The sequence below is a fragment of the Vitis vinifera genome, chromosome 6, assembly GCF_030704535.1.
Source record: "Vitis vinifera cultivar Pinot Noir 40024 chromosome 6, ASM3070453v1".
NCBI classification, from domain to species: Eukaryota; Viridiplantae; Streptophyta; class Magnoliopsida; order Vitales; family Vitaceae; genus Vitis; species Vitis vinifera.
The window spans coordinates 170985-183660 of record NC_081810.1 but is presented as its reverse complement, the minus strand read 5'-3'; the positions used below and the strand labels follow the sequence as shown (position 1 = coordinate 183660).

Here is a 12676-nt window from a genome sequence, read left to right as displayed (position 1 = left end):
TCGATGTCATAAGGACGAACATGTGGATAATATTTGCAGCCAAATACTCAAAGATGAGAATAGAAAGGCTTATGATGGAAGAGGGCCTCAAATGGGGATTTGGAGTGAAGTACGAGAGTAAGCAAGTGATTTATAATATGTACAACAGTAATGAAAACATGATCCCAAAGATTAAGGGAAAGATGAGACTGAGCTAGAAGAGTGAACCCGACTTCTACAATATGGTGATGTTTGCACTCAACAAGACCATTTTGTTCATGGTTATAAGGACAAGAGATGCAATGAAGAATGCCACATGACTGAAGAAAGGTTTGGAAGACTTTGAATTCACCACCACCATTAGTTTGTAGGCGCTTGATAAATGCCCTAAGTTACAGCTCCATTATTGTTTAAATTTAACAAAGCAAGGTAGTGTTTCAGATTTGTCATGAAGTGGATAGAACTAAGAGTATCTAGTGGCATGATCTACAAAACAAATATAGCAGCAAAAGCTTGCTGATGATAAACAAGGATCTACATGAACTAACTCTAAAGGATATTTGTATGTAGTGTCGAAGGACTGAAAAGGAAGTTTATGTTGTTTTCCTAATTGACACACAATGCATAGATGTGCCATTTTATTTTTTGAACAAGAGATATTACAAACTTTAAGTACATGTCTAAGTATTGAGAAAGAGGGATGACCCAACCGTTGGTGCCAAATATCCAGTTGAGAAAAGGTATTTGATTTAGTGGAGGATGGAACTTGTCTTGATGAACAACCTAGAGTTGTTGCACACCTGGTTTCATTGGAAATTTTTTTGATAGATGTGGAAAGTTTGGGATGATGTGAGTTAGCTGTGGAAGGTTGTACATAAAAGACATATGGACCACCTTCAAGTGTGCCTTGGAGCAGGATTGCACCAATGACTTGGTCCTTAACAAAACATTAGGGTGAAACTCAAAGAACACGTTGTTATTTTGAACAAATTTGGTTTGTGAGATGAGGTATGTGTAGGAGGTTTTTAAGATGAAAAACGCATGGTAAGCATGATGAGTGCAAGAAAGTTTCTCCTACGTGAGATATTGACTCACATTCTCCATTACCCATGTAAACTTGATCAAGGCCATCATAGGCAAATTTGTTCATGAGGTTGATAAGTGTCAGTGTGCAATATTTGTAGCTTCGAGGTTTGAAAACCAATGAGAGTCACTCACCACTTCAAGAGTGGTGAGCATAGCAGTCATGGATTGATTGTTGGTAGTGTAAGTTGGGACTTGGAATTCTTGATCAAATATGTAGAAGCATTGAACAACAGTGTGACCTATTTTGTGACATATCTGACATTGTGGTTTTGAGTTTCCATGAGACCTACCATGAATTTATCCTCTTTCACATTGTGGTGGAAGGTTTGATTGTCTTCATCCTGCATGGTGAATGAATCTATGTAGGGTGGGAACTTCCACAAGGCATTATGTTTGGAGAAAACCTTCTTTCCAGTCCAAATTGTGTTGTTATACTAGGATTAGATGTGGCTGTGTCAACATCCAAAGAATTGATTTCAATCGATCGAGCTGCATGTGAAGATATTCTTCTAGCCTAGTTTCATGTGTCATTAACAAGGTTGCAATATCCTCAAACTTAGAAGGTTTAGTTCTTTAGGTGATGAAGACAACAAATGAATCATATTCAGGGCTTAATTCATCAAGAACATGCAATATCTAGTTTTCTTTAGAAACAACATGACTAGTGGAAGCTAGGGCGTCTATAATACCTTAATTTGAATTTGAGAAGATACATAGATTGATTTTTTATTTTATTTTTTGATGTTTGAAGTTTCATTTTATGTTGCATAACCTATGCTTTGTATTGAGATGTGAAGAGTTTTTCTAACCTATGCCAGATATCAAACGAGGTATTTGATCCAACCATGTGTGGTAGAATACCCTCACTCATGGAAGTTAATTAGAAGCCAGCAGACTAAAAGTTGATCCTGTTGTTGCCAAGCTATAAATGTTGGATTAATCGACCAACTTTTTAATCATATTCAATAAAAAAAATCTAGAAGAGATGAGTAGCTTTCTGCAAGACGAAGTGTTGGAAGACTGTGACCTTTTATGGCTACCATAACTTGTTGACGCCATAATAGAATATTGTTTTTTGTCTAACTTCACAACTAGGGGATGACTGAACATTCTAAAAATGAAGTTTCCAGAAGTAATAGAGACATGTGACATTGATTGAGGTTTTTTTGGATTGGATGAATAAGCAAAATGGAAAAGAAAAAGAAGATGAGAAGCAAGAAAAATTCCAATGGTGTTTGTTTATAGAGTAAAGAATTAAAGTGAAGATGCAGTAACACTAGATTCCAATAAGAACTATGGTGCCTTTAGGATCAACTTAACTCTGATACCATGATAGAGGAGAGAGAGACTTTTTTTTTTTTTTTGTGAAGACTCCGTTTTATTATTCTCTATTTTATAGTACACTGTTTCCCCTATATATAGCTTTGAGAGTTGGAATATATTCCCTTTCTAATAGAAAAAACATAACCCTAATAGAACCGTAGTTATCCTACTCAATGAGCACCTTTCTTAATGTTTGTTAGCTTCACGTGACTTTGCTGCTGCATGTGGTCTTCAACCATGGGTGTTGAAGCCATCCCCTTGACAAGAGATACTACAACTTGAGAGAAGGAAGTATACTCTCCTTCCATAGTTCCACCTAACTTATAATCTTCTTTTACCAAGCTTCATCCTTTGTAACAAAGTGTAGCCAAAGAGCCTTACAACTTACACAAATACAGTTAAAGCTAACGTGAGCCATTTGTATTTCTTCCTTATAATTGAGCCAAGGCCATGGACATCGTGCTAAGAGGTGACACGGGGGATATTGTGGCGGCTTGGACACACGGAGTCGGTATATATTTTCTATGAATGGTCGCTTTTCTCACTACTGTACCAAGGCTGAGCTGGTTTGTAAAAAGCAAAATATTGTAATCCTGACTTTTCATTACTCTTTATTAGTTGCGTACTTGGGCTGATGATGGTGGGTTATATCCTCTGGCTGGCCCAGTTTTTCCATAGATTGTATTTTTATTGTTTTGAATAGAGAGAGCCCACTCCATTTTTGGTTAGGTTGATGATAGTGTGGAGGCATGATCCTGACGTGGTGACAAGCAGAAGTGAAATAACATATGGCCACAAAGGGGGCAGTCATGCACATCCAAATGACCCTCATTGGTTAGAGAGTTCTTGAGAAGCCAAAATTACACATAAAATGTGTACTATTGTTTTTATTAAGAAAGAAAAAAAAAGAATTTAGGCTAGTCAAACTTGGATTAATTATTCAAGCATATGATAAAACTTAGATTATTGAATAATAAGGATTAGAAAATGAGGTTATTTTATAAAAAATAGAAATCATGGGATGCAAAATATTAAGAGTAAAATTTGATCACACGTACACATAACACTTTCTGATGTCCTTAATATAACAAAACCCTTTCATTAAAACTATAATAGTGATAGATTTCAATATAAAGTGAAGAGCTATGAAGAAGAAGAAATGGATCGATATTGTTAATTTTTGGAAAAATTTAGGATATGAGATCGGTATCCATTAAAGTTTAAATTTGGACGGTCCAAAATATATATTAAAATTTAGGTCATTAAATCATGAGATAAACAAATGAAGTCAATACAAGAAACACAATGAGACGTGAGTTGGTTACTTGGTTACATATAAGACATGACTCAACTAAACTAATGATGATTTTTGGGTGGTCCCGAATCGGAATTGTAAGTTGCAACTATGGAGCTAGTAATTTATAAATTTTGATGTGGAAAAAACTGAAAACTGTGAGAGGCGCGTGGGACAGGTAGAAGGAATTACTGCGCGGTGGGTGGAGTGAAGAGGGAAGCGTAAGTGTAACAGTGGGGGAGCAGTGGAATAAGGAGAGCGTAAAAATCGCTATTCAGTGACAAAGGAGGCGTTAAAAAAGAGCATGAATTGAATATCATCAATATGGAACTCGGTCAAATCCCATCCCTCCTTCTTCTCCTCCTCCTCCTCTTCTCCCAAACCCTAATTCCCACACCTCACACACCTCAGATCTGGTGCCCCTCAACTTCAGCGGATAATTCAATGAGATTGGAAGGGTTTTGAGGGTGTTGGGTAGCGGAGGAGGAGGAGCTGCTGCTGCCGCTGCTGTTGGTATATCACTATTGTCGTAACGGTCAGATGGAAGGGAACTCAGGCGGAAATGACGTGGAGCTGCTGTGTAAAACGCTACAGGTGGAGCACAAACTATTCTACTTCGATCTCAAGGAGAACCCTCGCGGTCGCTATTTGAAGATTTCCGAGAAAACTTCCGCCACTAGGTCCACCATCATCGTTCCCTTTAGCGGCATTTCCTGGTTCTTAGATCTCTTCAATTACTATGTTAATTCCGATGAACAGGACGTTTTCAGCAAGGAGTTGCAGCTTGACACCAAGGCATTTCTTTTTCTTTTGCTTTTTCTCATTTTTCGGCCCTGCTTCTCGATCCATCATCCCATGCCCATTCTTTGTTTTCAGGTATTTTACTTTGACATCGGCGAGAACAGGAGGGGTCGCTTTTTGAAGGTAATTTTATTTGTTAATTTTCCCTCTTTGCCATGGTTACGCTTGCTTTTCAAGACATTTTCCTTTTTTTCTTTTTCTTTTCTTATCTTTTTTCAATGCATAAAGTTGAGCAATTTTGAGTTATGCGTCTAAGTTTGTTTACAGAACTTGCTTTCGTTGACTCTCCATCGCTAGTACAAAATTCAACTTAGATTCCATGTGCTTGCACTAAAAAAGGGGAAATTCTCTGTAACTGCAATCTTTTTGCTTGTGCATGATTTGGCTCAATTATTTGAAGCAAGATGCTGCTTAAGAATTCAGCATTTCGGGAATGCCTTCCAGGGTAGCCAACTTGGAACTGGAATTACCCTTATAAAGCCATGTTTTTTCACAAATCTAAAAATGGAAAAACCTTGAAAGGGGTTTCCTTGGGAAACCTGCAAGAAGAAAGGAGGCCTGAATATTGGAGGCATGCAGTCCTGAACTTCTCTCCTTGTTAAAATATATTCACTTTTGGCAAAGTCTTCTTGAGTATGAAGGACATCTTGTAATTGCGTTTGCATTCTTAGGTACTAATCACTCTTATTGTTAAAAATTAAGGGCCAAAGTTGCATCCTTTTTGATAATGATTCTTTACTTTTCTAGGGGCTTTGTCTCATTATGTTGTTGGCTCTGTAATTTGACCATGATTATAACCATCGATTTTAGTCATGAAATTACTGGGGCCCATAAAATTTCGGCATTGCAGAGTTGATTATATATATATAATTTTGGGTAGAAAAAATACAAAAGAAAAGAACCATGAGAATTTAAAAGCCTGAAAATAAGATATACATTGGATAGGTTAATGTTGTTCTGAAACTTATGAAATCAACCCTGCATTAAGCCATTGAGACATCACTCAACCAGCAACAGATTGGAATGGGGATAGGAGAGGCTCATGGTTTGGGTCCATTAAATTACATGAAAAAAAAAAAAAGCTTGCCAAATAAAAAAAAATCAACGATATTTTTTTATTTCTCCCAAATTCTATCATCAGCTTACAACTTATGAAATCAACCCTGTATTGAGCCCTTGAGACTTCACTCAACTGGCAACAGATTGGAATGGGGATAGGAGAGGTTCTAGGTTTGGTTCCATGAAAATAGTGGGAAAAAACCATTACCTAGCAAAGAAAAAATCAACTATATATTTTCTTTCTCCGAATTGCCATCATCAGCTCTTCATCCAATTCTCTTTATAAAGAAAATTATTTACAATCCATGCATTTTTTTATTACAAATCTCTAAACCTATTGTGTATTGTCAATCTTGGCCTCAATAGGTTCCATACCGATTGATTTATTAAACTTAGGTGTCAAAGAGCGACAGTTTGTATTCCAACTAGTCACAATTTGGATTTGTGTAGGCATACTGGGTTAGGCAAGATGGGTTTAAATTTTTGTCCCTATGGAATGTCCACAGGGTTAAAATTTCTGCCTTTACATAGTTTTCTCTTCATCCTTTGTATCTCATGTAGAATGAGTTCTAATATTTGCTAGTATTTTGAGTCCAATTTGTATTGAACTGGTTTACTAAGTAGGGATTATTGTGAGGTTGTACTACTCACATTATGGAGATCACCAGGTCTAAATAGTAAATTTATTCTTTTATCATTACATAAATAATTCTGATTTTCTCTATTTTATTGTAGTTGTATTAAGATGATTATATCTTTAGATAACTTACCTAATATTCCAGTTTATTTGTTGAATGTTTTAGACTCTAGCAATAATTAATAAATTATGCCACACTTGGGTATCCTTTTTGTTAGAGCTTCACAGCATATTGCACCTGGTATTGCAACCTGGGAGGTTGGATTGAAGGCCCGTTCTAGTCCATTTTCTATGTTTAAACAAGCTGCCCATGGCCTCCTACACAATCCCATTGTTCTGGTTGGGCTTGGCTTTAATTGCTCAAGTTGCAGCCCAACTGGTGTCCTTGCTAAACTGACACCTCCATGTTTGACTTATCCATCTTGGAGGTGCAGCTGAATTATTTTTCTTGTGTTGATCTTGGTAGTTTTCCTTCCAGTTTCCTTAATTTCTTTTGGCTTTGTCAGTATCTAATGACACAAATTGTTGGTTTTCTATTTTTGAGACTTTTTTTTACGAACATTTTGTTATGGTGATGTTCTTCTTTCTTTCTCCATGGATACTGATACGTCTCCTCTTTTTCCTTTTTGTTTCCCTGGATAGTGATTACTACTACTATTATTACTATTATTATTATTATTATTAGGAATTCAAATATTGATATAAACTATTAGTACAATTATTATTACTATTATTATTGTTAGGGATTCAAATATATGATATAAACAGATATATGTAAATTTCTTATTGTTGCACAAGATAGAATTAATTTTACTGATCAACCCCTATCTCTATTGCTCTTGGATTATTTATGTTTCTTTTACTGAAAAAAACTAGTGTTGGAATACCCATTTCCTAAGCATGTGTTTGGATGAAGCATTTGGAATTACCTGAGGAACCTGAAAATAGTGGGATTTCATTTTTGATTAGAGAAAATGGAGGGATTGAAAACACTAACATTGCAAAATTCTTGTTGGAAAAAAGTTCTTGGACTTAAAATTTTTACTATTCAACTGAAAATTATCCTGTTTGGTTGTATATTTCTTCCTTATTTGAATGAGTTTTACTTCTTATAGAAGATTGATTAACTATATTTTAGTTGTCATATATTTCTTTAAAATTTAACAGTTGACATATACTAGTTTCTACTTCTATTGGTCATGTATGAATCTGCAAGCGTCCACCACTTACGTATGAGCCGAATAATAGCATATGTAGCTGACTTAGGTGGCTTCATGGTTTGTTCTCTTTGTTGATTACTGAGTTTTTGATGAGCCTAGGCTCTCATTGCTTCCAATTCATCTTATTGATGTTTTGGGGCTACCTTTTTTTTTAGTTTCATTTCTTATGGAGTTCTCCCCTTTTGTTTGATATCTTTTCTCTTGCTTCCAAGATGAAGGAAAGTGGACTGGTTTAAGGCATGAGAAGTGTCAGAAGCTTTGGATGCTTGTGATTTAATAGAAAGGTATAATCCTAGTTGAAGTGGAACAACAGTAAATATCTTGAGTGGTTCACCTCAAATAGTTGGGACAAAGTTTTATCTGTGTCACTTGTGACCTTATGCATGCACAAGTGCTTGTGTATGCATGCACACCTTGTCATATAGATTTGTAATGTAGGTTTTATAACTGTTTGTGAAGCTCTTTTGCAAAAATACGTGTGTGGTTGGGTTCTTGGATAGGGAGGAAGGACTGTATATGACTGTATTCTGTGCACCCCAATATCATGCAATATACGATGGTGATGGCTGCTTTATATAGCTGGGATGGACTTTCTTAATTCACAAAATCAACTTTTAATTCTGGAGATAATTGTAGTTTGTTCCCATGCTGGTTTTGAAGCTAACCTCTTGTTGAAGTACTGAAGTCAGGTTTACTTTAAAAATTGTAGATCGATTTTTTTCTTTCCTGCCTAAGTGCTGATGCAAAGGATGCTCAGCTTGCCAGTGATTGAAGGTGTTGGTGTCGTTGCTTGAACTGTCATTAAGTTATGATTCTCATATGAATGGTTGACTCTGATTTTCTGATAGTTAAAGTTTACTGTGAGTTTTAAAGAATCTTGGTGTGTCCATGGCTTTTTGTGCATATAGTTAGAATTTATTTTTGAATGTTGGTTTACGTTTTGTTACAGCTTCATTTTATAATTAATTTTTTATTTTATTTTATTTTTTTATTTTTTATTTTATTTTTAAATTATTGTGAAGCATGGGGAAAGGAAAGACTTTCTATTACCAAAGGTATTGAAGGCCATCTTTGTATAGTAAGATGGTTGTCCCTTGACTGTTGTTCCCCCCATCCTCTTCTTTCTTAAGAGAAAAAAAAAAAGTAAAAAAAGAAAAGAAAAGGAAAATGAACAGAATAAGAGAGAAAATGAAGTGATTGTTTTATCTGCAAGAAACCCAGGACAAGCTTCCTTAGTTTTTATTTTTTGTTAATGAATTGAAAGGCTGGCTGAACGTTTATGTGTCTGAACAAACTATCTAAATGACAGGCTAATCTGTAGATTGCGAAAAAATAATCTCCTTGTAAACAGGTTGAACCCACTGTTCATTTCAAGAGTGCAGAAATCCTCCTTCCCATATTTTTTTTTAAACTTCTCAGAATTTGATTTCCTTGCACACCATGATTCAAAACTGTGCTATAATGCTAGTCATTTGTTTTATGTTGGTTTTCTGGTTGTTTTATTTCTTTCTTTGATTTTCTTTTTTTTTTTTTGGTGCTCAAATCTGAGGATATACAATGTAATTTTCTTTGCCAATGGCAAGCCAGGTGAGGCTAGGGGTCCAGGCTTTCTGGCAGATTAATTGAGCAAAATGATCTAATTGATCTTCTCTCTAATGGATCATTATACGTGTGGTTTAATCTTTAATTGGGAGGGAAATTTTTAGCATGATTTAGTTGGATACACCTTTTTGGTGTTGCTGGAGTGAAAGTCACTGTTGGGTGACATATTGTTCTGATGGTCTTGCCAAGACCTCTTTTGTTTTTTTGTTTTTTTTTTGGCCAAGGAGCTGCTGCCAAATCTTTTCACCTTGGAGATTGCTTCAAGGATGTAGCTAAAGAAGAGTAGAATTGGCTTGGCAGAAGAGGAAAGGAAAATCATCCTCTCGCTCTGTGTTAGGATTCTTATGTCGGTTGCTTGCATTCTTCCTCTTTATCCATTTGCTTCCGACACATCAGGACTCCCAATGCATCAGATGAGAGAGATTCTGCGGGTGAAACTAGCTTCTTACATATGTCTACTTCTCTGCTTGGCACCTGAATTTGCACTGAGACAAAGAAAGCAACACTATCTGCTTGCAGCATTGTCCAGCCTTCACTTAGTGCGATATTTACTGAACCCTCGCAACATTCACACCTACCCTCTCACCTTTCACCCCTGTCCTAAATACCAAGCTCATAAATTTATTTCAAAATATTGGGCATTCAGTTTCACTTTGTCTGCACATTGCTCGTCTGTGCATAGGATTTCCTTTTTTTTTTGTGTCAACATTGCTCATCTGTGCATGGATGAGCTTCCTCTAAAAGGACAAGCAAGATGATAGCAATGCCATACTAATTTATGGAATCCTGACATCCTTCATCTGCCTTAACAGTAAGTTTGGCGTTCACCCTCTTCCACACTTAGGCAATTCTTGAAATTGAGAAAAAGTATGCTACAAGTGTGCCATTTCTTGATCAAATTAAAATCTTGGAATTCTAGCACGCTCTTTCTTCTTATTTTCGGTGATCTCTTGTTACTAAAGGGACCTGAAGCACAGGGAGACTGGGCTTAGTGTGTGGTGGTCTGTGGACTTTTGTTGCAAGCTGTTTGATGGTGACTTCTTTCATTTGGAAAGGGGAGGGGGTTGTTGTGATAATTACATGGTATCATCAAATCTTGAAAGTCTTGGACACAAAAATAATCTTGAAGAGATCCCTTGGTTCCTAGAAATCAGAGTCCTATTTATGTAGGAAACAATTTTCTCATGGAATTGCTAATCCTGCAATTCTTGATGAGATCTCAAGGTGCCAAAAGATGCATTGCCTTCTTGCTGAAGAGGGCGATTTTCTCATGAGGGTTTGCTGATGCTGAAAAGGGTGAATGTTATTTCTCAGTTGAAGAACAGGACCAGTGGACCTCAGATGGGAAATTTTAAAGAAGTTAATTTTTCAAATTAAGAATCCTTTATAATGAGCCTGTTCTAAGGAAACCAAATGTTGTCAATGCCCTTTCTCTATTGAATATCCATAGTCTCATTGTTTAAGCCCTTGAGGAGAAATAAATTATTTACACCATTTTTGACCTAGAATGCGATAAATCTCCTGACACATATAAGGTATAATAAGTTCAACCCCCCTTGTTTCTTTTCAAACAGAGAAAAAATAAAAGCTTGAAGAGAAAAGGATCAGATATCCTTTAGAGAGAACCATGGAAACCCAAATCCTTAATACACCAAATATGAAAGCAAATGAAGGGTACAAAATTAGTCCACTTTTTGAGGGAGGTGTTCTTTCATTTTCTTGGAGTATTCATTTCTAATCGTAGAGGAATATTTTGTGGTAAGGAGAAAAAAAAAAATCAATCTTTCATTTTCAAACCTCAAAGATGCTGTCATAAATTCTGGAAGGAGGAAATATCTGGTAGTGTTGACTCTTATTTAATTGTGCTGTAACAACAAATGCAATTCCTAATTTTCTAGTTTGTATCAAGTTCATTTCTTGTTGCTTAAATAACTGCACTGTTACTTCATGACTTCCAAAATTGTGATATGAGAAGGCAGGTCTAGTGGTTTGAATATAATCTGGTTCTTGAAGCTTTTTTGGTCTAATGGAGTGAAGTCTGCAGGTATCTGAAGCTTCTGTTAGCAGAAATAGGAGTACCATTATTGTTCCTGCAGGAAGCACTCGAGATGAAGGGTGGGCAGCATTCAGGAACATCTTGGCAGAGATTAATGAAGCATCGAGGCTTTTCATCTTGCCCAATCAGGTGTCCTTGTGATCCCTCTTCCCTGCTTCCCTGTAAAAGCATTACTTTTCTTCTTTTAGTGGGGTCTCATTGCTTCTTGTTTTTTGGGTGTGAAAACAGCAAAGTTCTGAACCTTCAGAACGGCTTGTTGGGCTTTCAGATGATGTGGGTGCTGGCTTCATATCAGGCCACAGTACTCAACCGGCCCCAGCATCTGAGTTGAATGTGGAGAGGTCAGTTGAATTGCCTGCACAGGATGAAATTGGTAACTTGGGGGTCTCAAAAGTGATTAGAGCTGATCAAAAGAGGTTCTTCTTTGATCTTGGTAGCAACAACAGGGGTCATTTCCTGCGGATATCTGAGGTGTGTTTTAAGATGGTTTTTAAAGAGAGCCTAAAAAAATAATTTATTCATGTAGTTTTGCACCATAATGAAGGTTTCTAATGGCAATTTAAAATTCCAATTATTTTTAAATGGCACCATGATTGCAGGTGGCAGGTTCTGATCGTTCCTCAATCATCCTTCCACTGTCTGGGTTGAAACAGTTTCATGAAATGGTGGGTCATTTTGTGGAGATCACTAAAGATCGAATTGAAGGAATGACAGGTGCGAATGTCCGGACAGTGGATCCCCCTCAAAGATGAACACTGAGGAGTCAGGGGTATGGTGAAGGACTTGCAATTCCAATCATTCAGGTTGTTCTGGTGCTACATATAGGTGTTTGATTAGGGGTGCAATTGTGCTCTGTTTGTGTTATCCTCTTCTCTTCTCTCATTCAAGTCTGAGAATAATCTGATTTCTGTTTATGAACCAAGGAAATTCCAAGGTATTTGCCAATCTTAATTTTGGATAGGGAATAACAGAAGAACAGACCAGAAATCCTGTAATTGTCAGTATGGAGTGGCACCTACTTTTACATTTTCAATAATAAAGCATTCCAAATGTGTTTTGTATCTCATTGGCAAACACTGGATTGTGGGTGCTTAGTTTGTAATGCAGGTGCTCAATCATGTTGTGGTGGTGAACGAACTGTGATGAACATATCACAGACTGTCAATTCTTCTGTTTGGTAATATAGCTGCTTTGATATTATTTCCTACTACTAGAGATGGCACAGCCAAATTAACCTCAAAGCTAAATGATATTCTATGAGAGAAACTTATGTGGTTTCTGAGGATTATACCTCTTTTCCCCTTTTTGTGGGGTTCAATATCAAATCATTTTCATCCCAGTAAACAAGGACTCTACTGTTCCTGCCCATGTGATTTCTGCTGCTTTTGTTGGAGGTGGCTTTTGACTGGTTTGCAGTTGGGGTAATGCTTTGGTTCCAAAGGAAGATGCATAAAAATAAAAATTAGGCTGCCCAAAATCAGCATCCAAATAAGGACAAAAGCTGTTGGTGATATGAGATGGATTTGGATGCTACTAAATATAATGTATTTATGTATTTATGTGTGATGCGGTGTCATGTATGATGGTCGCAATTTTTTCTTGGGGTTTTAATTTTAATT

General features: G+C 36.6%; 1 protein-coding gene across 1 annotated transcript; it reads left to right on the top strand.

The window, feature by feature from the left end:
- Positions 1 to 3766: 3766 nt before the first annotated feature.
- LOC100246785 (transcription factor Pur-alpha 1) lies at positions 3767 to 12118 on the top strand. Its single transcript, XM_002283763.4, has 5 exons — positions 3767 to 4477; positions 4559 to 4606; positions 11046 to 11186; positions 11286 to 11528; positions 11657 to 12118. Exons 1-5 carry the CDS (start codon positions 4223 to 4225, stop codon positions 11807 to 11809), a joined length of 840 nt encoding a protein of 279 aa, XP_002283799.1. The 5' UTR covers positions 3767 to 4222; the 3' UTR covers positions 11810 to 12118.
- Positions 12119 to 12676: the final 558 nt, after the last annotated feature.

Bases quoted from the DNA above. Each gene is read 5' to 3' on its own strand.
- LOC100246785 (XM_002283763.4), top strand. From the start codon at position 4,223: ATGGAAGGGAACTCAGGCGGAAATGACGTGGAGCTGCTGTGTAAAACG. The intron at 4,478-4,558 runs GCATTTCTTTTT...CTTTGTTTTCAG, and splicing joins AGTTGCAGCTTGACACCAAG to GTATTTTACTTTGACATCGG. The intron at 11,187-11,285 runs GTGTCCTTGTGA...GTGTGAAAACAG, and splicing joins TTTTCATCTTGCCCAATCAG to CAAAGTTCTGAACCTTCAGA.